The sequence below is a fragment of the Herpailurus yagouaroundi genome, unplaced genomic scaffold (genome assembly GCF_014898765.1).
Source record: "Herpailurus yagouaroundi ecotype Mexico unplaced genomic scaffold, PumYag 190, whole genome shotgun sequence".
In the NCBI taxonomy this organism is placed as follows: Eukaryota; Metazoa; Chordata; class Mammalia; order Carnivora; family Felidae; genus Herpailurus; species Herpailurus yagouaroundi.
In genome coordinates this window covers 20,644,976-20,671,811 of record NW_024412421.1, presented here as the reverse complement: position 1 = coordinate 20,671,811, position 26,836 = coordinate 20,644,976, and the positions used below count along the sequence as shown (strand labels likewise).

Here is a 26,836-nt window from a genome sequence, read left to right as displayed (position 1 = left end):
CCCACGTCGGGCTCTGGGCTGATGGCTCAGAGCCTGGAGCCTGTTTCCGATTCTGTGTCTCCCTCTCTCTCTGCCCCTCCCCCGTTCATGCTCTGTCTCTCTCTGTCCCAAAAATAAATAAACGTTGAAAAAAAAATTTTTTTTTTAAATAAAAAAATAAAAAAATAAATAAAAAAATAAAAAAAATAAATAAATAAAAAAACAAAAGGATGCCCGGCTGGCTCAGTTGGAAGAACATGTGACTCTTGAATTGAGGGTTGTGGGTTTGCGCCTCACCTCCAAATTCTCATTCAAGTCTCAGAATCTTTTTTTTTTTAAGATTATTTTTTTTTTAATTTTAAGTTTTAATTTATTTTGAGAGAGAGAGAACGAGCAGAGAAGGGGCAAAGAGAGACGGGGACAGAGAATCCCAAGCAGGCTCGGCACTGTCAGTGCAGAGCCTGATGTAGGGCTTGAACCCACAAACTGTGAGATCGTGACCTGAGCCGAAACCAAGAGTCAGCTACTTAACTATCAAGTCTCAGATTTTTTTTTTAATGTTTGTTTATTTTTGAGACAGAGAGAGACAGAGCATGAACGGGGGAGGGTCACAGAGAGAGGGAGACATAGAATCTGAAGCAGGCTCCAGGCTCTGAACTGTCAGCACAGAGCCCGATGTGGGGCTCGAACTCACATATTGTGAGATTGTGACCTGAACCAGAGTTGGAAGCTCAACCGACTGAGCCATCGAGGCGCCCCTGAAGTCTCAGATTTCTAAGTGCTTTATGAGCACTTATAAAGGTTTCATGTAGGGTCCCTTGGGTTGTTTAGTTGGTTAAGCGTCTGACTCTGGATGTTAGCTCAGGTCATGATCTCATGGTTCGTGAGTTCGAGCCCTACATCAGCCTCTGAGCTAGCAGTGTGGAGCCTGTTTGGGCCTCTCTCTGATCCTCCCCTGCTTGCTCTCTCGCTCTCAAAATAAGTAAATAAACTTTAGGAAAAAAAGAAGTTTTCATATATATCAAGACACTTTATTCTTATGTCTGCTCAGCACAAAAAGCACTGAGTAGGTACAATTTTTCTTCTCTTTACTTGAAAGGACACAAGTACTTGTGGGTTAAGGGGCTTGCGCAAAGTGCCACAGTCAAATGTGAAGAGAACATTTTAATTCTTATTCCAAGCCCCTACTCTTTTCACTCTAACGGACAAAGTTTTTTCTTGTTCTGAGAGTGATTAAGAAGTAGGGAAGGGACTATTGAAAAAGCAAAATATTAAGTTAATTATTGTTGAAATAAGAACAGATGAGAAAAAATAGGAGACATTCAGTAAAGAATAACTGACATATTCACTAAATAAACATGAACTCAGGAGTGGTTCTGCACTAGACACTTGCTAAATGCTGGGAATAATGTCATCAATATCACCCACATGGTCCCTGTTTTCACAAAATTTGAAGTTCAATGGGGAAGAAAAACATTAAACAAATGTACAAACTATTATGTAATTGTAATTGTCATAAATGATAAGAAAAACCACAGGGTGCGACAAGCATATACCATAGCACATTTTTCACAGCATAGAATGTGACTTATTTATGGTAATCAGCAATTTTTTTAACTTTCTTTTTAAGTTTATTTATTTTGAGAGAAAGAATGCATGCACAGGGGAGGGCCAGAAAGAGAAGGAGAGCAATTCCCAAGCAGGCTCCGTGCTGTCATCAGAGCCCATGGGAGGGATTGATCTTGTGAACCCTGAGATCATGAACTGAGCCAAAATCAAAAGTCGGACGCTTAGCTGACCGAGCCACACAGGCACCCCAATTTTTTTTTTTAACTTCTTAGTTCTTCAGGGGTCAACTCAGTAAGTCATCCCTTTCCAGGATTCCTAAACCCACATCATCAGAGTAAAAGCACCTCTCCACTAAGATTCTAGGCCTGTGCTTAGCTTTTTTTTTTTTTAAGTTTATTTATTTATTTGGAAAGAGAGAGGGGACACCCATGTGCGTGCATGAGCAGGGAAGGGCAGAAAGAGAGGGAGTATGAAAACCCCAAGCAGGTTCCACACCGTCAATGTGGAGCCTGATATGGGGCTTGATCCCACGAACTGTGAGATCCTGACCTGAGCCAAAATAAGAGTCTGATGTAAACAGACTGAGCCACCTAGACTGCTCTGGTACTTAGCTTTATCATAAAATTTACCTACTCTTTGAAAACTGTATACTTCTATTTCCCCACTGGACTTTGAGCTCCTTCAATGTATGGCCTCTGACATTTGTCATAATGCCTAATACTTGCCACTCATCACTCATTCATTTAGAAACAATTACAGGATGCCTTAATTCCAAGTATTAAACTGCTGGGCACTAAATTCATGCATTTATCCATCTACCCATTCATAGGCATCCATTCAGTGCTTAGGGCAATACACATTCATTAATGTAAAATGAATTATTTTGTTGCACCTGCAATCAGTAATCAGTACTTTTGAAAAATATGCTGCTATAACAGCTCTCTGCATACACCCAAATGGCATTTTACTTTTACTCCCAATTATAGGCAGTTCAGTCTACATTCTCTCAGATGAACTTAGAAATCCATCTTCCTACCATCGTCACCAAAAAGTTTGATATTAAAATGTTTCTGGGCACCTGGGTGGCTCAGTCGGTTAAGCATCTGATTCTTGATTTCAGCTCAGGTCATGACCTCAGGGTTTGTGAGATGGAGCTCTGCAACAGGCTCTGTGGTGACACCACAGAGCCTGCTTGGGAGTCTTTCTCTCCTCTCTGACCCTTCCCCGCCCATGCGCTCTCTCTCTCTCTCAAAAAATAAATTAAAAAACTTAAGAAGAAGAAAAAAAAAAAAAGGATTGTTTCTTCTGAATTGACAATGAAATAGGTACTGACAACCCCAGCAGGAAATTCCACCTTACCAAAGTTGCACTGGTGCAGAGACTGATTATAAAGCAATGGGTCTTGACAATTTCCCTTTTTTGTTGTGCTCCAAAGATCCAGCAAACCTCAGTTTCCAACAGACAGTGGGCCACCATAATTTCTAGGTTTCTTTCTAACCAACGTTATAGATCAAAACTCTGAGCTCAGTCAAGAGATTGCATATTTACTACACATGTTATATAGTTCTAAATAACCCAGAGAGAGTACAGTCACTTTCTTTTGAAATCCTTCAACACAAAAGACATACACGTTGTAGAATTCAACTTAGTAAGAAAATTAACTCAGTAACACCAAATCAGGCTTCCAAATGACTTACTTTTTCCTGAAAGTAGTTTGCTGACAAGTTATAAATTTCCACAGTGCCATCTGTTCGTGAAACAGCCAATCTGTTTGACTGGTTATTGTAAGCCACACAGCGGATCCCTGATGGAACATAATTAAAGAAACGTACTCGATGGACCTTAAATTCACCCATTCCTGGAGGGGGGGGGAGGGAGAAAAAGGGTCATTATTGTGAAACGTTAACACCAGTGTGTCGCCTGTATTGTTCCTCACTATTGTTAACAGCAGTATATCACGTGTATTATTATCACCATCCTGTATGGAAGAGTCTAACTGTACCTGAGATTCACTTCTGAATATCTAACTAATGATGCTTTCGCGCCCCCCCCCCCCCCGCAAGAACCTATCAAACTATTTCCAGAAGCTCAGGATGCTTCAGCAGAAAAATTAAAAGATCGACACACAGAGCATTCCCCAGACTCCTAACAATCCTGCCAATTACCTGAAGAAAAGTACTCTGGGAAAGAAGAATGACAAAATACTGAACATAACCTCATTCTCTAATTGGGTGTGTGCACTTTAAGGAAGGGAGGCACATAGAGTTGACCGGTTGTATTCGAGGCAGAAACTAAGGTACTCCTGGAAAACACCACTAATACTCGCAAAAAGCAAGAAATATTGACAGCCTAAATGGGTCTCTCAAAGCCCGGTCCACAGAATTTCTGCATCAAAACCATATGGAAAAACGGCTTTTAAAAATGCAGGACTCTGGGTCCTACTCCACAGCTCCAGAATTCCTCTCTTGGCTGAGGAGAGAAAGGGGGTAGACTAGGAATCTGCATTTTAGCGAACACTTCTAACTTTATAGCACTCTAAGTTTCCAAATTACAGACTCAAGCTAAGGTAGTGACTGACAGTGGGACTCATGGGGTTGGCAGAACCGAGAGCTCCTCAAGGAAAGAAGCGACAGGACTTAGTTTGGCATCTGTCAACTATCCCCTCCACACCGCCGCCAACAAACACACTCGGTGAAGACAGGGGCCGGGTCTGGTTCGCCGCTCGCTCGTCTTTCTTCAACGTTAGGAACGCGCGGGCAGAACAGGCGCGTTCCGCCGGGCCCGGCCCAGCTAAGAAGGCGTCTGAAGTGCGCGCTAGAACTCCGCCGCCCCTTCTCTCTCCGGGAATCTACGAGTAGCACCCACCCACCCACGGCACAGGGGGGACAGCGAGCTCCGCCGGCGTTTGCCAAGAGCAGGCCGCAGCCTCTCAAATTTCTTTCTCTCCCGCTGCTAAACTTACCCCTTCCTCAACTCACCTACGGCTGGGGGCTCGTCTCTCTCTACCGCGGCCCCACGTGCGCGCGCGCTCGCGTGCTCTGCCCCGGAAGTGCTCGCGGCGCAAGGCCGGAAGTGCGCAGGCAGTGCTCGCGGCGGCGGCGACGGCGGCGGGAGGTTCGGTTGTCGCCCGTTGGCCGCGCGGCGCCGCGCTCGGCGGCCGCCATTGCAGGTCAGGCCGCGGGCGGGGGTCGCGGGAGGCCGCGGGGATTGAGGGCTGAGCCTGGGTTGGGGGCGAGGGTGCGAGGGAGCGGGAAGCTAGGGAGCTGGGGCCGGGTGGGGCGCGCGGCTCGAGGAGAAGAATGGCGAGCCGAGGGGCGGGGAGCGCGGGCGGGGGAGGGGCGGCCGGGAAGGGGGAGGGGAGCGAAGAGAGCCGCGGAGAGGTGGGGGCGAGCCCAGAGGAGCCCCCGGGGTGGGAGGGCCGGGAATTGTGGGGGAAGGGAGCGGTGTAGAGACGGAAGGCGGAGGGAAGGAAGGGAGCGAGCGGGGCGGAGCGAGAGAAGGGCGGAAAGGGTGGCCGAGCGCGGGCGGAGGACGGAGAAGGGGGCGGCGCGGGCCGGAACCTCGAGGTACGTGCGGGAAGGGGTTCTTCCCCGGGTGGGGAGGGAGTCCAGCACGTGAGGCTTGCGGGAGCGGGGTAGAACTGGAACCCAGGAAGTAGCGGGCATATCAGAAAGCGGACTGGGGGGGGGGGGGGGCTGTGAGGCTTGTTCGAGGGGACATTTTTAAGTCGCGGTGGGGGGGGGGGAAGCTGCTGGTAGAGGTAATTGGGAGGGTGGTTGCAAGAAAGAGTGCTCCAGGTTCTTTGTAGGCGGAGTGAGAGACTGGGGAAGAGTGGGGTGGGGTCCTGGAGTAGCTAAGCACTCACTTCAGATTGAAGAAGGAACAGGGCAAGATCTGGAGAATGAGGGTGGTAGAAGGACGTGTAAAGAGAAATCTTTGGGAGGAGGGTGGACAATTTGGAAGATCACTCCAGTGAGGGGTGTGGAGGAATGCAGTTTAAAGAATACTTTCCTTGGGAGGTAGGAGAAAGGGTTAATTAGGTTGATAGGAGATCCCACCGAAAGTCTGGGGGTGAACTGGAGGGGGTTGGGGAAGAGAGGGAAAGCGGATCGAGAAGTCCCAGAAAGTGGGCGGGACTAAGTAGGAAGTGTTTGTAACTGAAGGGATGGGAGGGGGTCAGGGATGAGGGAGGAGAAAGTGGGAGCCGGTTGGGGGCGGAGAATCCCGGATAGTGTAAGACTTCAAGCAGGGCTAGAAAGGATGGGCTTTGGGGTAGATAGGGGGTTACAGTAAGAGGAGGAAGGGTTCAGATGGGGCTGCAGAGTAGCAGAAGATGGAGAAAACTGGAGTAACTCAGATCGACTGAAGCCATCTTTTTCACCCATTGTCTACAAATACCAGTAACTGATTCCCTCCATCATGGGAATCCTAAAATGTGATGGGAAAGTACCACGTGTATGCATAGTATCCACACATGTTTTTGAACACATTCTTCACTAATGAAAAGTTTGGAAGCATTCATTTCCACCCACCCTCCATAGCCCCTCTTTGGAGGGGAGCAAGCTTCTCATTTAGAAACCGAATTTTAGCGGTTAATGACATAAGCCTGTCAAGAGACAAGATTTTCCCTTTGAAACTTAGACCATATCCTTCAGTCACAAACCACAATGACACTGTTAATAAAAATAACCTGCATTCATATATGACAACTTCCTGAATTGTTGGTTTAATGGAAAGGCACATAGAGAAATAGTGATCTTTAGAGCAAAAAAAAAACAAAAAAAACCCTTTCAGAACTTAATCCTTGAAGCAGTTTGGTGAACCTTGACGGTCCTGGTTGAATTGTTCTCACATTATGTAAACTTGGTTTTACTCTGATAACCTGCTGCTTTTCTGGATGTTTTAGTCCACTGTAAACATTAATAATTATACAGTATAGTATTAAGACATTATTTTGGACATATACTAAGAAAATGTCACATTCCTCCCCACGTAATAAATAGTTTGACCCTAAAGGCATACCACGTCTTAGTCGCTGTTCTGAGGATTTTACCTTCATAACCTCATTAAATTTTCACAACAATCCTTTGGGATAGGTTCTTTCTTATGCCCCATTTGTTGGTGGGGAAACTGAAACTTACAAAGTTAGATTACTCCCATGTCATATATAGGGTAAGTGACAGAATCCAGGTCCGACAACTTGAGTTCTCACAGCATTTCTAAACAACAAACATTCCTGGGACTAAATAAAAGTTTGGTAAATGCTAAGTGTTGGCCTAGCAATTTGAAAACACTTTGTGTCATGGATTTAGTTTTTTTAAATAAAAAACAAAAATTTTTATATTGAGAACTGTAAAGTTTAAGCCTTTATTTCCTATTTAAAAAAAAACAACATACAACTTGCATTGAAAGGTGTAATGAAAATTTGTAAAATACTACTTAGCTCTAGTAAAACTTAATTTGTAATTACCCTTGAGTCCCCTTATTTGGGTAAAAACCGTATGTTCTGTTAAATCTATACCACACTTTGTTCTACCACTTTGTATTTTGGGGGCAGTTATCATTATGAGGCTCATTGCTCGTTCATTTTCAGTTCTCTGTAAGACAGCAGTAATATTTTAAAACAGTTTAACAATTCAGAAAGCAAAGTATAAGAAACGCAGTGACAAAGAATGTACTCTCTTCTTTTGGCTCATTTTGCCTTCTAAATTTTGAATCCTGGAGGTGACACTGAGTAGATCTCTAGAGATTTCAAAAATCTAAATTTCAGCAATTGAATATGATAAAAAGGCTTGTTTTCAACTACCTACCCCACAGATGTAATAGCAGCTTTGGCTGCAAGTTGTGTAGGTTACTTACTTGGTGTGTTGTAGACATGAGAAAGGCTAATATCTGTAAAACACTCAGAAGTGATATAGATGTACTGTATTCAAGGGGCTGTGGGAGAGGACTGCTGGAGAGGCCATATTGTGGAAGCGTTAAGGTTCACATCCCAGCTCTACCGCTTACTAGCTGCGTGACCAGTTACTTAACCTTTAGTTTCTCTGAGCATGTTTCTTCATCTATAAAATGGGAATAAGTGTGTGCATCATTAGGGTTGTTTTCATAGTTAAATGATAAAATCAGATAAGTGTCCACAAAAGTTTAGCTATGGGAGAAATTAAGCTTTTTATATCATAATGCCTGGATTTTTTTTTTCCTCTTAAACTGTGTTTGCACTCTGATTTTTCAGGTTTTTAATAATAACTTTACCAGTAATTAAGTTCAAATAGAGGTAGAAGTCAAATGATAGTTCTAAATAAGGTACATCCCAGATTGGTCTGGTTCTCGTTAAATCTTTTGAATTTTGGGTAGCAATCCATTTTAGCTCCAGATTGGTTTTAAGAATGCTGGTTCCTTTGCTGTGCTGTAGTTTGTTCAGGGGTCTCGAAATTATCTGGACCACTGTTCCTGAGAAACAATAGTGTGTTGATTTTACCCAGGATCTCCAGACTAGCTTCACATCTGAAGACTGGGGATGATCTGGGGCAAGCCATTTCTAGAAATTTTTAAGCCCTACAAAGGGCTTTTTTTTTTTTTAAGGGAAAAAATTAGAGTTAATTAGAATGTATAAAGTGCTTTTAAAATTTCTTTTATGGAGCTAAAGTCACTTGACTAAGCTAGGAATACAGAATTATGTATTGTTTATTTAGCTATATGAAGGCCCAGAAAAATTAAGCAGAAAAAAATACCCCTTTGTTGAGATGTGGGAGTGGGGGGGGGGGGTCAAAATAATTCATTTCAGGGGAAAGAGGTTGGGTTTTCTCCTCACTTTGCCACCTCTTCAGGTCCACACTCTAGCTGTAGCCTATGAGGCTCCACTCTGAAGTACAGTGAATTAAACATCTTTTAAAAAGTGAATCACAAAATTCTCCTTGGCTCTACAGTTACACATATTGTCAACTTAGAATTATTATTCTTAAACCAAAGTAAGTTAGTTGGTCCTAGCCAGATCTGGGATTAAACTCAATACTGTTGAGAAAGAGGTGGCAAACAAGCTCTTCCATTGACTCCTTTTAGTTTCATGATTTGCTAGAGTGTATTCTTCAGGCTGTGTCTTTAAATGTTGTTTTTGATAAATCTGCAATTTCTACACAGTGTTTTAAAACAAACATGTAGAAATTGTTCTAGTTGTCTTTATTGCTGGAATTAGTTGAAACTGAAGACTCAGAAATTTTTCTTTTGTTCTACAGGAAATATTTATTGTAATGTTACATCTGTTATTACTAATAGGATTTGGTTTGCATTATACTTTTTCACTTCTTCATTTTCCTACTACCTGCATATTGTCAAGGGTATAATAGGGACAGATTGGGCTGCATGTTCTCAGATCCTTTTTAGACAACTCCACATTAAGTGAAATACACATTCCCTGTTGCCTCCATCAAGTGTGTCCTCAATGAAGTACCAGGTAGATCTGCCTGCTCTGACCCTGAGAACAGTTGCAGACAGGAGTAATCTCAAGGAGCAAGAGAAGGAAGGAATAATAAAATTCAGGTGATAGGCTATTTAAAAACATTTTTTTAAATGTTTATTTTGAGAGAGTGTGTAGGAGAGGGGCAGAGAAGGAGGGAGAGAGAGAATCCCAAGAGAATCTCTATCTGCGCAGAGCCTGACTCGGGGCTTGATCCCACGAACCTCCAGATCATGACATGAGCCAAAATTAAGAGTGTGATGCTCAACTGACTGAGCTACCCAGAGGCCCCCAATTTTTTTTTTTTTTTTAATTTGAGAAAATGTGAGGGTGGGGGGGAGAGAGAGAGAGAGAGAAAGAATCTTAAGCAGGCTTCATGCTCAGCACAGAGCCAATGGGCTCGATCCCACAACCCTGGGAGGATGACCTGAGCCAAAAATCAAGAGTCCAACTGAACCACGCAGGCACTCTGATAGGCTATTTTAAAATCTAATTTTAAGGGGCACTTGGGTGGCTTAGTTAAGAGTCCAACTCTTGTTGGCTCAGGTCATGATCTCACAGTTCCGTGGGTTTGAGCCCTACATTGGGCTCTGTGCTGGCAGGATGGAGTTCTTTTTCTCCCCCTCTCTCTGTCCCTTCCTTGCTCACACTGTCTCTGTCTCTCTCAAAAATAAATGAATTTTTTTAAAGAGTAGAATTTTAAAATTTGCTAAAGGAATGCCCTCTCCTACATTTCTTACTACCTTGGTAAATACATCCTCGTGTACATAAATGTAGTCAGGCCAGTGTATAGGTTCCTATGAGCTAGACTTCTATAAGTAGGAATGAACTTCATTCCTGTTCACATCTGCAGCATCCCAGTAGGACTAGCACAAATTTTTACCAGCCTGACTAGGTACAGAAGCAGGATGGTGAAGATGGTGGAGCTGTAGGCCAGGGAATTTTTATTTTCAGGAGCATTGCTGGATGTCTGCCAGTGTCTGGAGATCTACTGAGGCAGGGCTTCCTACATAGTGGGTAAAGCTGCGTGTGCTCTTAAGTACCAGGGATTAGTACGCAGGTACAGGTATTCCGGCCCAGCTATCAGGCATCTATTTTCCTTTGCCCACTTAGGCCACTGTTGTCAATTCCTGTTCTAACAGGAAACTTTCCGGGAAATGTGGGATACACTTAAAATATTTCTGCAGCCCATATGTACTTGTCTCAAACATGCTTCCAGAGACCTTAAAGATTGATTTCCTTCCTTGCTGTGGTCTTCCTAGAATCTGTGTATCTGTGTGAACACGTAATTGTTTCTCAAAGTACCTATATTTTGTTATAAATAGACCCATCAAGTAATATGTAGTGCGTTATCAGTCATCAAAAGCTTAGTTATAAGAAGCCTTTAATCTGTATGCATTTATTAACCTTTAGAAACCTTCCAACTTCAGTTTCTAGTTACTAAGTCTTTTTTGATTCATGGCTAAAGTATACCTACCATTCTCTAAATTACAGTCACAATTATAGTGTGGAAATACTGATTTATTTTTTCCCTTCTCTAAAAAACTAGCTATTTATCTTTAAAGCATTTGTGCATATATGTGGTCTTCAAAGTAGGCTAATGAGTCAGGTAATCTGGATGGTAGCCCCATAGTCATTAAGTGACTTGTGTATGATGACACAGTGAAGAGTTTCTACACTTATAGGCTGGAACCTGACTTTAGGTCTTCTGATTTTAAATTGTAATCCTTTCTCCTTCAGGAAACCTTAGAAGAATTTTAACAGTTCTTTTGGTTATTCTGGGTGGTAGTGGTAGGGCCTCCTTATCTTGTCACAAGACGTTTGCCCTTGAGCCTGGTGTATTTGTTCTCAAGCAGTGCCACAACTGGTGCTACTGCGGAAGGTCTGTCTTACTCAGAGATTCCTTGATTCCCCCTTGCCCTTCTAATCAGCTCTTCCACGTATGCAGTGCCTGCCTGATGCTTTGGTGCCTTTTCATTCTCACCGATACTTGGTTTTCTCCTTTGGGAGCATATTGATTATGATGGGTGTAGCATAAAGTCACGAGGCCTAGGTTCTTATGTGTGAACAGCATCTGATTCGTAATACAAATTCAATAAATATTAGCTACTCTTTATATCTGAATTTAAGACCAGTGAATTGACTGACCTTATGTTCCCAAAGTGTTTGGTGCTCAAGAGTAGAGGTTCTGCTGTCCTGGAAGGCTTTTGGCAACATACTTTTCCCTGAAGATCCAAAATGAAGGTCAACATACCAGTGAAGAAACCTGTTTAACTTTTTAATCTGGTGTTTGCACGTGCTTGCTTCAGCAGCACATAAATTAATCTGTTGTTTGCTAACCTTGAGCACAATTACACCTATTAACCTGCCGTACTACAACTAGTAAACACTAGACTACTAACTTTCCGCTAAGTTCTAGCAATTCATTGGAAGGACTTCTACAGAACCCGTAGTTTAAATTCTCCCTATCCCCCTAACCCCCCAGGAATGTATCCTTTCTAGAAAGACAAGTGAAGATAGTTGTTTCAGGCAAAAATGCATTTTAACCCATTCTTTTAGAGTACCACAAACTTGCCACCAGGTGGTACTGTTGTATAAAAGGAAAGTTGATGGAGTATCAGGGTATTTTAGTACCAAAGTGAAAGATGGTCAAGGCGTATGATGAGAGTCATGTTAGAAATCAGCTTACCATTCACTAAAGTTGTCTGAAGGACTTTTTCGTTTCTTGGCTTTTGTTAAAGAAGGTCTTTTGAACCTTGAAACATAACCAAAGTGTTAGACATGAGGTGTATATCATCACCAAAGGAAAATGTAGAATCTAAATGAATTCTTTAATTTCTTAAGAAACATGCAGACTAGGGGTACCTCAGTCTGACTTCAAGTGTCCGACTTTGGCTCAGGTCAGGATCTTGCGTTCATGAGTTTGAGCCCTGCACCGGGCAGGCTCTCTGCTGTCAGCACAGAGCCCACTTTGGATCCTATCTCCCTCTCTCTGCCCCTCTCCCACTCACACTCTGTCTCTCAAAAATAAAAATTAAAAAAAACAGAACAGAAAATAGAACATCCTTGAGAAAGGCAAGTTAGCATAGTGGTCAGCAGTGTGGGCTCTAGTGTATGTTTGGGTTCAAATTCTGGCTCTTTGACTAGTAAATATGTGACCTTGAACACAAGTATAATACGTGTTAACTTTCCACACTATTGACCTTTGGTGGTCTTAAGCAACGTTACAGGTACGGTGTCAACTCAAAAAGATTTACATCTTAAAAGAGTTGTTAGGGGAGTGAAATAAAATTTGTCTAAAGCACTTAGAAAAATGCCTCACATATAGTACGTGATATATGTTAGCTATCATTATTATTGTCCTAAAATTTTTTTTCCTCTACAGCTTATTTTCAGTTGCTTTTTAAAGACGGAAAGCTCATGGTGCAAATTGTTATTTCCAGGTGAGTACATTTTGAGACTTCTTTTGTTTAGCTTGAATGATTAGGGTTCTGTAGGTTTGACATTTTCCTGAAAGAATTGGGGTTCTCAGGTGCATCTTGCACACGTCCTTGCATTTCAGTCTCTAGTTCAGTGCCTGGCACTGCCTAATTTCCCAAGAACTTATGCTCAACAAAGTTCTTTTGGGCCTTGAATGGTGGTGTAGGACACTATTCATCCTTCACCCCTCAAAAATATTGTAACCGCCAGCCCTTTGCTTGCAGTGCTGGGGCTGGAGGCCTGGCAGAATGGGTGCTGATGGAGCTACAGGGGGAGATCGAGGCTCGCTACAGCACTGGATTAGCTGGAAACCTCCTGGGAGACCTACATTACACCACTGAGGTGAGGGGACTTTTCTTTCCCTGCCTAATGCCTCAGGAAAGCAAGCTACACCAAGGTGGTGCTCCCAGGACCCAGAGTGAGGACTGCCCTCAGGTTTGTTATTCGAGGTCTAGCTAATCTAATGTATCTGCTTGTTTTCCCCCAAACCCTGCAATAGCAGGGAAATTTAGCTTTGGGGAAGCTGGAAAAGTCACTGTTCTAAAAAGTGGAAATTCTCTTACCTGGGGTTAGAAAGAGTAAAAAGGGCATGAGGGTGGTTGCCTGGTGTGGCTCTTCAATATTGTTAGAGCCAAACCAGGGAGTGGAGGTGCCAGCATTGCCTTCCAAGAGCATCTCTAGAAGGCACCTGAGTGTTATGACCTTGCCCTGAACCTTAGGCGTTTCGTTCTTGTTCTGCTAAAGGGAATCCCTGTGCTGATCGTGGGGCATCATATCCTGTATGGAAAAATCATCCACCTGGAGAAACCTTTTGCCGTCCTTGTCAAACACACTCCTGGGGAGCAGGACTGTGATGAGCTTGGCTGCAAGACTGGCACCCGGTACCTGGTGACAGCACTCATCAAAAACAAGATCCTTTTCAAAACTCGCCCCAAGCCCATTATCACCAACGTCCCCAAGAAAGTATGAAAGAACCCCGGATTTTCCCTAGAGAGCGGCCAACTCCTTGGACTCGTGCTCAGTTGCCACCTCGAGGACGACTCGACGGTTCTTTGGGACCACAAGGGGGTCCTGTCCTAAACACAGGTCACCCGCTGGGCATGAACTCTGATCCCTTCCTTATGGCAACTGGTTCTCTTGGTGGAAATCTGGCCCCATTTCCAAGGAACCCATCGCCTTTTCCAACTTCATCAGGCTCATTGGCTTCAAATCCAGCACCTTTCCCTGCTGGTGCTCGTGACCCAGGCATGGCTTCTTTTCCAAGAGGGATGAATCCCACTGGCACAGGTGCAGTTTCTTTCCCAAGGCCTGGTGGCCTCTTGGGCCCAGGTCCAGGCCCAGGCCCATCTCTAAACCCAAGGGCAGGGGCTCTACCAGGCCCAGGGCCTCTGTCTAATCCAAGGTTAGGGGGTCTCCCGGGGCCAGGTCCTATGTCCAACCCAAGGGCAGGTGGTCTCCTGGGAACAGGTCCTGACCCCAGAAGTGGCGGCCCCATGGGCCCTGGATCTGGGCCCAACCTGAGAGCAGGTGTCCTGTTGCCTTCTGGGAATGGTCCTCCTAATCCTAGGCCTGTTGGCCTGGGACCAGGACCCAGTCCCAATCTGAGATCAGGCTTCGTTGGTACAAACCCTGCCCCGAGATCAGGTATGTTTCCAGGCCCTGGCCTTGGGCCCAACCCAAGAGCAAATAGCCTGGGCCCAGGCCTTGGGCCCAACCCAAGGGCAGGTGGCCTGGGACCAGGCCCAAATCTGGACACCAGAGCAGGTGGCCTCCTGGGCACGGGATCTGGTCTTAACTTAAGGATGGCTGGACCTCAAGGCCTAGATCTTGCCCCCATTTTAAGAGCAGCAGGTCTATTAGGAGCAAATTCAGCTGCTTTCTCACAGGCTTCTGGAAACATGGGCACAAGCCCATCCTCTATGGCAAGAGTACCTGGCCCCATGGGCCCAAACTCGGGTCCTGGTTCTCGGGGAATTGGCCTTCCAGGGCCAAATCCATCTCCCATGTCCAGAGCTCCTGGCCCCATAGGCCCTAATTCAGCTCATTTTTCAAGGCCAGCTGGGCCCATGGGAGTAAATGCCAGTCCCTTTCCAAGGGGGACCGGTTCAGGAGGGCTGAATCCAGCTGCCTTTTCTCAGTCTTCTGGCACATTGGCTTCAAATCCAGCTACCTTCCAGAGGTCTGCTGGCCTCCAGGGCTCAAGTCCAGCAATTTTCCCAAGAACCTCTGGGCCACTAGGCCCCAACCCAGCTAACTTCCCAAGGGCCAGTGGCTTGCAGGGCCCAAGTCCTGCTGCCTTCCCAAGGTCTACTGGCCCATTAGGCCCTGGTCAGGTTACTTTCCCCAGGTCAGCTCCTGGGCCCCTCGGCTCTTCTCCAGCAGGCCCTGTGGGCATCAACCCAGCTCCTTTTGCAAGGCCAACTGGGACCCTGGGTCTAAACCCAGCTTCCTTTCCAAGGATGAATGGCCCTGTGAGCAAGACTTTGGTCCCATTTCCTAGAGTGGGGAACCTCCCTGGCACAAACCCAGCTGCTTTCCCCAGACCAGGGGGTCCTATGGCTACAATGTACCCAAATGGAATGTTACCCCCTTAAACACTTTTCTCTCCAGGACCACTCTGGTTTCCAGGCACCGTGGTTCTGGGCAGGAGCTGTGTTTTAGGTAAAAGGGTAGATCTGGAGCTACAGTCTGAAGTACCATAGCTGGGGCTCAAGTTCAAATGAGCCATCTTTTTCCTCCGCTTCTTTCTTGACTGAAGGCGAAATGTTACTTGTGAGAGATGGACTACCGCAGGTGGGAATGATCCTGACCTTGAGAGAAAGGATCTCCAGCCCTCCAGAAGCCTGCTGTGCTTTTGTCCCACAGCTTTCTGCCCCTTGTTTCTTACTAGTTTCTTGAATTGTTCTTGTGGACTTTTCCTCAGGGATACATTGGCCTGCAGGTCCTAATTCATATGTAGTCCTCTGCTCACCACTGGAGAATCAGCTCACTGCTCTCTAGAACTGTTGCAATGGTGAACGGACCATGCTTCAGCAGCTCTGCCCTGGGCAGCTTGGACCTGGTCATCCTCTACTGCCATACCTTTCCCTGAGGGCTTGAACACAGAACAGGGAGGTGGGCAACCACTTCAAAGACCCACCAAATACAATTTTGCTTGATTAACTGGGCCTGCAGCTTCCTTCTCCTGGGACTCAGAGGAGGCCAGAATCAAGGCTCCACCGCTCACCTAATTCCCTCTCCACTAGTACTCCCGATCAGAGAACCTCAAAATTTAAACTGACGTCAATGGGAATATGGGAACTGGGGTAGGGGGTGGGGGGGATGAAGGGGAGAAATCACTGTGCTTCGTTCAGCCTGAGGTGAAAGGATGGTTGGTGTTTTTCCTGCATTGTATCTTTTCTTACTGTTTCTTTAATAAATGGGATGAGAGGGCTGCCAATGTCACTCCATTGAGTTACCTGTTTCGCAGGAAAGGAATTTTACCCAGTGCTTTTCATTGTTATAGACTGGCCACAGTCCTGTATTATCTGCCAGATAAAATGCTGTCACTCAAGGAGGAAATAGTGACCTTTACCTTAGCCAGGACTCCCTTGTCTGCCAGTAATTTCACCAGAGACCTTGCCCACCTTCAACAAAAGTTGGGCCGTTGTAGGTGTGCAGTTAACAGTAAGGTGGGCCTGCTGTATTCCCCAGGTCCAGAGGCAGCTGTGAACACTTACCTGTTTCGAGTTTCACTGCAACTACCTTGACAAAACCATTTCTATCTCAAGTACCTCTTTGGAAATGGAATAAACCAGTTTAAGGAGGAAGTAGTCCAGAGATAACCAGCATTATGTGAGAATCTTTATTTTGACAAGTGCAGTATAAAATTTTGACCTGAAAAGTAAAAAACAAAAACAAAAAAAAGTAAAAATAAATATGTTTACAAATTATTGTAGAAAGAATACAAAAGGCTTAAAATTCTCAATGAGGAAAAACCAAAATGTGCCCAGTTGTATATAAAGGCTCTTCCCTTGCAAGAAACGGGGATAAAGCTGAAGACCCAGTTTGGTTTCGCTGCTGAAAAATGTACAAAATAACTTAGAAAAACCAGTCGAGGTCAAACGTTGTGAGCCCACTACTTGTACCTGCCTACCCTTGTTCTGAGCAAAGTTGAAAACCACAGTGCAAGGCAGAGCTGATGGTAGGACAACCAGTTCTCCATCTGGAAATCCATCCGACATTAACCTTCAAGTAAAAGCTGAAGAAAAACAAGCCCTTAGTTAAGTGTGAGCTCTGCAGTTGGCTGGCTGACCGGATTTCCTCCATTGTAGTGCTCAAAATAGTTTACTTGGCCAGCAAAAACACGCAAGAGCCTGGAACAACCGCCTTTAGCAAATGCCTGCTGCCTCTTCCCAGCCTTCATGGGTTGGACCCAACACCGGCCAGCAATCTTCTCAGAAGCTCGAGGTCTGTGTGATGTAGCGATGTTGGTTGCACCTGGAAAACCCTTGCGTTCATGGGAGATGAAGGAAAGCACCAGGGTTTGCCAATCTGTGGCTCAGAGCACACTTTGTTCCTGTGTAGGAAGCACCTGGGCACACTAGAGTCTTGCCCCTTCAACTCCTGTCAACTTCAGTGCTGGTTCTGAGGGGCTAGCAGGCCCTGCTAAGAATGGACATTCGGAGAGCACAAGTACACCTGCAAGCAAGCAACCCCTAAGTCAAAGGCTTAGTCAAGATTCCCAGTTTCAAACTCAAGAGCTGAGAATTGTCCGTGGATTGCAAATGTCTAGAAAATGCTTTCCCTCGCTCCCCCCGCACTCCCCCCCCCCCCAAAAGGGCAGAGAAATAAAAGCTTCAAGGGGCGTGAGAGAGAAAACAAGAACCTTAGGATTTAGGAACCAATTCCATTCTCCGAGTTTGGTTTCTGGAAAGAAGCAAATGCAATAATGACTATCCACAGCTTCGCTGTAAGAATCTCCTTGAGAAGCCACTGAAGAGAATGGACAGTTTCAAAGATGACCAGCTTGGATTGGAGGCTTCACTTAGGGAACGCTGAAAAGGTTTTCACTGGACATGATTGTCAAGATCTGTAGCCTGAAAGTCATGCACCCTTAGCCAGCTGCTAAGGAATCTGTATAAGCACTTGCAAGATTGTGGCTAATTTGGTCAGAGGCTCCTAATCATTTTTCCCCCCACCTGCTGAGGACAGGGTTGCTTATTGCAGAGGGGCTATGAGAGTCCAGACTCTGCCTCAGTTGCTAACTTGAAAAACTTACCAAATGAGAAGGAAGGTGGACGAGGTGACTTGGTGCATCACCTTGAAGAAAGCCAAGTGGAGGCTGTCTTAGACTCAGAGCTGAGTTTGAGAGAGGAATTCAGGAGTGTGCAGGATCAGATACCCAAGCCCTCACTTCTTTTCTGAGCACGTTGGGGTTTAATCTTACTGGTAGATGACCAAAACCTTTCCTCTCCCCAGCAGAGATCACAGACAAGCTCATCTAGATGTCGGGCAGTTTTCAGGTGAGCTCCATTCAGCCTAAGGCCCCCATATAGGCCATGGCCTTTAGCACAACCACCAATCTTTGTTCCTCCTGGCAAACTTTCATTTTTAACATCTATGTATATATACATACACACTTAAAAGGAGTTCAGTGCTAACTCTCTGCTAGTTTGGCTCATCCTTGGGATGTTGAGATGTGGAATGGAGTATGTCATGTAATAAAGCACCATTCCTGGACCCTGTTTTCTGATGCCCAAAGATCAGGCTTCTGGGCCTTGTATCAGGCACAGTCTTATTGCATTGATAGCTAGATTTGGGGGTGAGGGTGGGGGACACATACTAGCCAGCCCAGATCTCTCAAATTCTCCCACCACCTCTGGTTGTGTTCAGATGGGCTAAGAGAACCCCTTTCCGCAGGCTGTCATTGCTCACTTACCTATCAGAAGTTGCCACTGATTGGAACTAATTGTCTTAGCACACTTCTGGGTTGCGTTTGGATCCCGGGGCAGGAAGTGGAATCTTTCCCAGAGGCCATGACACACGCAGAGGCCAACAGACATGCGGCATGAAAACAAGTCGCCCCCTGAGCTGGAAAGGTGTTGCCTCTAAGCAGAACTGCCCCAGGCCATAGTACAGTCACCATTCTTTGCACTTCAGATTTGTCCTTTGGACCATTGACGAACTAAAACAGCACTCCCTCCTCCCTCCCACCCCATCTTTTCTCTTCCATTCCCCTTCCCTCCCTTACCCATTGCACTTTTCCCACTCTGCTTGGGGGCCGTGTCACACCTCAGCATAAGCTAAGCTGTACTGCTCTGGCTTCTTCCCACATCGCCGGGCGATGATGGCCAGATACAACATGAGGAGGGCTACCCAGTAGCAGCCATACAGGATGGCCCCAGAGACCAGGAAGGCTAGCTCTGTCTCACTGAACAGATCCTGGCAATACGCTGTGTAGGCCAGTCCCCCTAGAAGGACTGCCACCCAGATGGACACAGGGATGAGGCCAATGAAGTTCACCACGATGGTTTTTCGGCCAGAGGTGCCCCAGCCAGACTTGTTGATGGTAGCAATGGCAAAGATCTTGGCCGGCAGGAGGCTGGACATATACAGAAGGGAATAGAGGGACATGAAGATCATTTCTGCATTGCCCCGAAGGAAGCAGGCATAGGTAGCCTTGATAATGCCCACCAGCTGCACCGTCAGCAGGAAGAGGAGAATATTCCAGATGCGGCCTCTGTAGAAAAGCTGTATGACTGTGGCAATGAGGAAGAAGGGGAAGAAACCTGTGACCACTGATTCGTAGGTCATCCAGAGGTGGTGCTTATGGAACCACAGTGAGTTGTAGAGCCACTCTCGGAAGTAAGACTTGCTCCAGCGGGTCTGCTGGTTGAGCCACCGGAGGTACTTGGTGGGAGTCTCTGTGAGGCACTTGGAACGTGCTGTATACTTAGTCCGGTAGCCGAGGCTCAGGACTCGGTTGGTGAGGTGGCGGTCATCTCCGAAGCTGCACTTGCTGCCCAGGAACTTCTGATGGTACCAGTCCTCCAGGAATTGCTGGAGGAGGCTGTTGCGGTACATGCCCAAAGGCCCACTAATACACTGCACGCAGCCGAAGTAGGACTGGCAGGCCCGCTCCACGTTGAAGGCCATCCAGTACCGCACACTGCTCAGGAAGGAGATCCACGAGTCATACTTGTTGAGGATCTGCAAGGGAACCGGAGATGCTGGGCCTCCTCACCTGAGGACTTGAGCCCCAGGAGACAGACAGCAGAAACCATGAAGCCTCCTTACCCTGAGTTCTGAATCCCATCGCTCAAACTCCTGGCCATCAGTCCTAACCCAGCCAAAGCTAGAAAACCTGAGGCTCGGAGGAGCCAACCACACCCAGTCACTCTCACTGTGGTGTGCACTGACTGGCCCAGTGAAGTTGCTCTAACAGTGAAAGCCACCTTCCATCTCAGCAAACAACCTGGACGGTGGCAGAGAGAAGGGCTTGAAGATGCAGCTCATCACCCCAGCCCCCTATCCTGACCCTTCTGCACTCGGAAAGCTTCTCAGGAAGACTTGGTGTGTTACCAGCAGTACCCTCTGGAGGAAGATGTGGCCCCTATTCTTAACCATACTGCCCTGTTCTTAACCATTCAGGGCAACTTCCTGAAGAACAAGGGTTTTCTGAAGGGTCCAACTTTGGAGGCGCTTGCTGCGCCAGTGCCCCAAAAAAGCAGCACCCTCCGTGATCAGTAGCCTCAGGATACTGAGCTCCTCCCAGCAGCATAGGCTCTCTACATACCTTTAGTGATTTCCTTTTTCCTCAGGTTGAAAAAGAGCAGGATCGGGATGGGGTAGCAAGTGAGTTCTTTGATACTAGTTGATACTAGTGAAAACTGTCAAAGAAGAACCCTCCCCCCCCCACACACACTTCCAAAATACTAGACATTCAAGATGCTCATTTTCCAGGCGTATTCACTGCATTAGGAAGAAGAGTGTAGGCCCTACCCCCCAGGAATCCCTGATTACTTCTTACTTGTACATCTCCTCCAACTCCCCCTACTTGGGGGTCCTCCTCCAGGACTCGAAGCATCTCGATGGTGCAGGCTGGATCCAGCACGGTGTCAGAGTCGCACACCTGTAGAGGGAGGAGTGCATTATCAGCCCATTTTGACCTCAGGCCTATGCACACCACATGCTGCTCACTGCTGCAGGGACATAGCCGCCTCTCCTAGGATTCACTTCCAGCTACCAGCAAAGAGATCTATGCTAAATGCAAGAGGTGCGGCGAATAACAAAAATTAGGAAAAGGAGACTTTAGATACCAGGTTTGACAGCCACTGGGCTGAGAGACAAACCCGGGAGACTTGGTGCCAGGCCTGGAAAGGGAAAAGGGCTTAGCACTGGGCAAGTTTTTAGCTTCTACAGAGACAGGCTCCACAAAAATGGCCGCCAGACATTTCCCTGGAGTTCCTGGGAAAAAAGGAGGAACACATTATTGAAATCAGTTGACAGTACAGTAGCTAGGCCAGGGCAGGCAGACCCTCCACATTAGGCCAAGAAATGGCTCTTGCCAGAGGCTACTGCCCGAAGCGCTCTCCTAGGATTCTTAATGAGGTCTTCCCAGTTTCAGCCTCTGGTACCAGTTTTGGACAACCTACAGCCCAAGAGCAGGATGCATCTACCCAGTCATAGGCCCCCCACTAATAGGGCTGCGAGGCCTTCTGTGCTCCTTTGGCCAAGTCTCTGAGGTCAGGGCGCGGTATGTTCAAGGGCTGCCCTCACCTGCATTCTTCTCTGGGAAGCGGGAGCTGGAGTCTGGCGCCTGACACCACCTGGCCATCCTGACACGACACCTGGACTTTATATACTCTGGATGAGCGTGGAGGCTGGCAGCTGCTGCCTCCAACCAGGGCCTAGATCAAATCCTGCCCACTTGTCCACATTCCCTGGGGAGAACTCATGGTCTGATTCTAACAGGTGGCTCCATTAGTAGTTGAATCTGAGCTATGAACTCTAACCCAGGTGGCTGACTCCTTGTCTATTTTCTAGAAAATTACACAGAGCCCAGATAACCACTGGCAGAACAACAGAGCAAAGAGCAATACCCACAGATGAGCCTACACTCAGCTTTCCAAAAGCCTAAAATCCTCTTACTAAAGTTGCTAATCCTGCGGGAAGGGGGCTGCCCTCCCACCCCATGCCCCGACCCTGCTGGAAGACGTGCTGGCTACAGACCAGCAGCTAAAGGTGGAGGGGGATCCAGGCAGAGCCATCACACCTGCTCCCTCCTACCTCCTCACCAACCTCGTGCTGGACTCCCAGCACTTCCTGAACTTTACAGGCCAAGTTTTCCAGGACTGCCCATCTCAAGACCACTTCCTCCCCTGACCCTAACCCATTCTTCATGCTGCTCAGCTTCCTTCACTCCAGGGAGGTCTTTCGAGCAGAGCAGGGTTAGAGTAGAGCTCCTGCCTGCCTGGGTTTCCCCCTGGCTGAGGCAGGGCCGTCTCCCTCGGGGAAAGACCCACCAGTAGAAGGACTGTTGGAAGACAGGCTGGAATCCACCAAACGTGACTGAAGCCCAAGCTGCCCCAGGCAGTGAGCCCAGAGCCATAAAGGGAAAGGCTGGCTCAGGTGTGTGAGTGAGCCTATTCGCTGATCCACCAGAACACACAAGTAATGGTCAGTAAAGGAAGATGTGTGGCAGGTCTGGGGAAATTCTGTGCTTCAAGGGAGCAGATGACCATGTCCCTGTGGTTTGAGCATGTGCCAGGTCTCAAGGGCTTTTCCTGTGTCCTCTGAGTCTCCAGGAAAGCTTTAGAGGCCCCTTGACTCTAGATGAACTACAGAATCAAATGCCTCAACAGCCCTCCCTACAAGGCCGTGGAGGTCCTTGGGCCTAGGAAGACAGAAAGAAGTCAAGGTACCAACTCATTTGAGGATGCAAGTTTCAAAAAAAGCCAAAGCCAAAATGTCTGTGGCAAGCTAGTTTTAGGTGGGTACAGTACAGAACATTTCAATATCAGGGTCCTCAACGTGCTGTCACCAAGACTGGGTTGGTACATAGGTGGGCTACCACCACAGGCGCTATTTATTCTGGCATGTGCAGAGAAGGAATGCAACAGAGAAACGGACGGTGTGGATGCTGGACCAAAAATCTGGGGTTCTGGGTGCAGTTTCTACTTGGTACCAACATGTGTGTGGTTTCTGTCAGTTCTTTCTACATTTTGTTACTTGAGAATCGGAGCTATGTAATCAGCCTAATAAAATTTTCAGGCTAATGTCAATGACAGTTTTGACCAGAAGCTAGACTGAATCTGTTCAGGATCCCGACCTGCCGAGACTGCTGAAGGACTACGCTGGGGGGTGACTCACTGCCGTGTCTCTCCATCTCACAAATGCAAATCTGACACGGGGTAGAGAAGGACCCTTTGGCCCATAACTAAAACAATACTTGAGTGCTTTGGAGCATGATTTATTTTACTCTTCACCACACCTTCTCATGGAGAGACTCATCTCCATGTTACCAGTGGCGAGGCAGTATAGCACAACGGGTAAGGGCAGACTTGAGACAGACTGCCTAGGTTCAAATCCTATCTTTGCATGTTAGTGCTGTGTGAGATTGGGCAAGTTACTTACCCTCTCTGTGCTTCAGGTTCACCTTCTATGAGTGGAAATAATAGTAGTACTTATCCTCTAGGAATACTAGGAGGATTAAAAGAATGGTCTCTGAAGCTCCTGCAATGGTGTGTGGTATGCAGTAAATGCCGCACGCCGATCTGCTCTTCTTAGTAGTGGGATACCAGTCCAGAGACCCGCCCAAAGTCACAGAGCTAAGTAACAGAAGAACCAGGATCCCATCCCAGGTCTTTCTGACCCCAGGACTGCTGTTCCGAGCAGCAGCTGTCTTGTTGCCCTTCTGAAGCGCAGAGGAGGGGTGTGCTCAACACAAGAGACCTAAACTGGACCTAACCTCCCTGGACAGTATAGGCCCAGCTGGCCGGACACAGCCCCATGTCTGCATGCTTCTGGGAAGGCACGCTTACCTGGATGTAGTCCACTGAATCACCAAGAGCCTTGAAAGCCGTGTACATGACCTCTCGCTTGCCTCCCCACTTCTGCATGATGCAGGAGAAGGTGCTGGTTCTCACCACATCCCGCACACGGTCCATGCCCTCCTGCAGGCTGGCCTCGGTCTCCCCTTCACCTGCCTCATGGAAGTTGCTGCGCCACACAAAGAAGCCAGCTTGCTCAGTGCCGCCTAGCACCTCGTGGAAGATGTCCAGCATGTAGGCGTCCTCCTGGCGATTGCCATCCACCACCATGACCACCTTGAGGTCAGGGAAGGCGATGCGCTGGGCGGAGCGCAGGCACTTGCGCAAATAGTCGGGGTCCTCCTGGTATGCCGCGATGCACAGTGCCACCGAGCGGCGCAACGGGGAGGCGAGTTTCAGCGGCCGGCCCGCCCGCCGCATGCGCCGGTGCTCCAGGAAGGCAAACAGGCTCTGGATGAGCAGGTGCAGGCCCAGGATGGCACCGTACAGGCCGAAGGACAGGTAGTGCTTCTCTGTGTGAATGAACTGGTAGCCTGTCACGTAAGCCGCCAGGATGCCACCCAGCACTGCCAGGGCAAACAGGCTGGTGCCCACCACACGCAGGGCTGTCGTCAGCTGCACCGGCATCTGGTGGGAGGAGGGAGGTGTGGAGTCAGGCAGAAGGCAGCATTTCTAGTCCATGGGAGTGGGGGTGTTTTCTCTGGGCCTGGCCCAGAAGTGGGGAAATGATCCAGTAATAAAAACCACTGCCACTGACTGCGCATGACTAAGACTGTTTGTACAACTCGGTAGTCAAACTACTGGGGTTCAAATCCCAGCTCTGTCACTGTCTGTGTGACTGTGTTCTGCCCCTTAGTTAACTCATCTGTAAAGTGTGGACTACAGCTCTACCTTGTAGCATCTTTAAGAGTTAAATGGATTACATATGTAAAGCATTTAGAGTAGCATTTATTATTGTTAGACAAACCAAAGCCAGAAAGAGCTAGGTGATCCACACCTGGTGGATGGCGGTCCTGGGGTGTGCATGACCCAAAGCTCTCCTAGGCAAGCTTCAGTTGGGGGGAACCTGAGGCCAGAGGCAGCTCTGAGCACATGAGAGGCCCAGGGAGAGCAAAGAGGAGGATGGCCAGGGAGGTAGCCAGTGGCCAAGAGCTTCTACCTGCCCTGTACCCACTAGGGAGCTGCACAGTGGGAGGGGAAGCAAAGCACAAGCACCAATGAGGCCCATGAAAAAGTAGGAGAGGCAAAGAGGAGAAAGAGCAGGAAACATAAAGAGGTGGAGGAGGCAGCTTCCCTTTCTTCAAACAGCAAAATCAGACAAAGTTCCCCCTGTGTTCTCTGCTTTCTCACCTTTTTCTCATTTACTTGAGAGGCAGGAAAGAAAGGGAAAGCAACCAGGGAAAAGCAGACAAGGACGAAAAGGAAATGAGAGTTGGGGTGTGGACAGCTCTCCTGGAAGCCCAGCAGTCAGGGCGTCGGAGGGAACTGCAGCCACCACTGCAGCAGCCTGGGAGGGGAGGGGGGGCGGCCTGGGAAGCCCCATCCACTCGGTCCTAGTGCCCGCACGGAATCTCTGTGCTCAGCCACAGGCCCTGCCACTCCTGGAGATGCTGACGGGTTTGGTCTGCACTAAGTCAGGGCTCCCAGTAGCGCCCTGTTGGGAACAGCTGTGCTTTAATGAAAAGAGCCTAGGACTCAGCACCGGAAGACTTGTGCTTGAGACACAGCGCAACCGCCTCCTGGCTGCCTGACCTTGCCCAAGTTGTCTGAGACTTGGTGTCCCCGCCAAAGAAGGTGTTCTAATGATTTCTGGCTCCGTAGGTCTCAGGTAAACAATTTGCCTGAAATTAGAAGCACTTCCAGCCCCGATGGACTATCCAAGTGGGGAGGCCGGGGAAGTGGGGAGGGTCTGATGAGGACAGCTCCCCCACTCCATTCATACCCAGGCCTCCTCCCCATCAACTCTTTGCCACCAGCCTCATCTGGAGGATCCCATTTCCAACACCACCCACCCGCCACAGACAACGGGGTCTCACTTCCAACCTTCTCCAACTCTGGATCTTATTGGGACCAACCCCTGAGCCCCACTCCCAACACAAATGCACCTTCTTGCCAGGGGAACAGTGTCTGTTCCCTTACCACCTGCCACATAGGACGGGTAAGGAGCACGCAGTCACTGCCTAAATCAGTCTGAGATTCAGGCACCAACAGCATTCCAGCAGCTGCGGTCCGGAAAGTGCTGTTGGCAGCCTCGCCTTCTCGGGAAGCGCGGGCTCCAGGCGCTCTGCCCCGCCATCCCTGGGAGCCTGCTTCCTCTGCAGGACTCCCAGTCTTCCCTGCCCCCCATCCCCACCCCGCCGCCATGCGCCTGCTGCCCAGGGGAACCCCGGGGCTGCGCCTACTCCAGAAGGGTCCCCGTCGCCCTCTAGACTTTACATGCCAAAGGGGCGCCTCTGGGCACCGCCGCCCACCTGCGCCGCAGGAAAGGGCAGGGGGCGCCGAGGCCAGCCCAGCAACCTGCCGGGTGCTGGCGCCCCGCCTCGGTGCAATGCCGGAGGCGGTGCCCACCAGGTTAATGCAGCCGGGAAGGCACTCGCCAGGCTTCTCACCCCCGCCTGAGCCTCGCCTTCTGGCACAGGCGGCGCCGGCCACACCCACGTGCCGGTTTCCCACGACTCAGCGGGGAAGGAACGGAAAACCCAAGAAATCAGTCGGACCGGGCCCCGCTCATCTCCTCTGGGCCCCAGTTACCTTGGCAAAGTGTGCCTGCAGACAAAGGCAGCATCTCCGATGTCGCCGGCCCCTTCCTTTCCCGGGCAGGACCCCCAACCCCGCACACGAATTGGAGGCACTACCCTGGCACCCCTACCCCACCGAGGGCCAATAAGGTTCCACAGCCAAAGACCCCACGAGCAATCAGGTGCTGGTGCGGTCTCTGGAAGGGGCGCCCCTGCCCAGACAGGGGGCCGTGCCACCCCAAGCGGGCGAAGGGTAGCCTAGATCGCCTCTCATCCACCCCCATTTCGCTCAGAAGGGATCCGCTAGAGCTCGGTCCCCCTAGTATAATGCGCACCCGGCTTCAAGGACACGAGGTTGGGGGGAGCTCCCTAGAACACTTCTCCCCCCACACACACCAGATGACGGAAGGAGAAAATCCTCAGCCAAGGACGCACGCCGCCAATTTACACCCGAAACTTTGCGGGGCTGCCAGTGTGCAGCCTCTCCAGCTGACAGGTGTGCCCTGCTACGAGGCCCACACTCGGCGGGATGGAAACTTGTGCGCGGGGCTGGGGCTCTTTCCCTTGCGCCTGGCCGGCCGTCC

The 26,836-nt window shown here is 48.3% G+C and overlaps 4 protein-coding genes across 7 annotated transcripts in view; 2 read left to right on the top strand and 2 right to left on the bottom strand.

Annotated features, from left to right (window-relative positions):
• UTP4 (UTP4 small subunit processome component) overlaps positions 1-4,633 on the bottom strand; it is a 31,991-nt gene extending 27,358 nt beyond the window's left edge. For both annotated transcript variants that reach the window (XM_040442924.1, XM_040442925.1), the window contains exons 1-2: positions 4,527-4,633; positions 3,246-3,406 (exon numbers count right to left, since the gene is read on the bottom strand). In XM_040442924.1, the coding sequence (XP_040298858.1) occupies positions 3,246-3,404 (159 nt within the window). In that variant the 5' untranslated portion in view covers positions 3,405-3,406; positions 4,527-4,633. The remainder of the gene's footprint in view (positions 1-3,245; positions 3,407-4,526) is intronic.
• On the top strand, positions 4,632-15,915 carry CHTF8 (chromosome transmission fidelity factor 8). The gene is made up of 4 exons (XM_040442930.1): positions 4,632-4,717; positions 12,387-12,444; positions 12,706-12,823; positions 13,226-15,915. The coding sequence occupies exons 2-4, from the start codon at positions 12,422-12,424 to the stop codon at positions 13,448-13,450; spliced, it is 366 nt and encodes a 121-aa protein (XP_040298864.1). The 5' UTR covers positions 4,632-4,717; positions 12,387-12,421; the 3' UTR covers positions 13,451-15,915.
• Positions 4,637-15,915, top strand: DERPC (DERPC proline and glycine rich nuclear protein). The gene is made up of 4 exons (XM_040442929.1): positions 4,637-4,717; positions 12,387-12,444; positions 12,706-12,823; positions 13,226-15,915. Exon 4 carries the CDS (start codon positions 13,447-13,449, stop codon positions 15,073-15,075), a length of 1,629 nt encoding a protein of 542 aa, XP_040298863.1. The 5' UTR covers positions 4,637-4,717; positions 12,387-12,444; positions 12,706-12,823; positions 13,226-13,446; the 3' UTR covers positions 15,076-15,915.
• HAS3 (hyaluronan synthase 3) overlaps positions 15,468-26,836 on the bottom strand; it is a 12,432-nt gene continuing 1,063 nt past the window's right edge. For 2 of the 3 annotated variants that reach the window (XM_040442927.1, XM_040442926.1), the window contains exons 2-4: positions 23,506-24,141; positions 20,493-20,594; positions 18,723-19,672 (exon numbers count right to left, since the gene is read on the bottom strand). In XM_040442927.1, the coding sequence (XP_040298861.1) occupies positions 18,749-19,672; positions 20,493-20,594; positions 23,506-24,141 (1,662 nt within the window). In that variant the 3' untranslated portion in view covers positions 18,723-18,748. Of the gene's footprint in view, positions 15,576-18,722; positions 19,673-20,492; positions 20,595-23,505; positions 25,799-26,836 lie in introns of those variants that run through there. The other variant, XM_040442928.1, reaches the window with a different exon arrangement.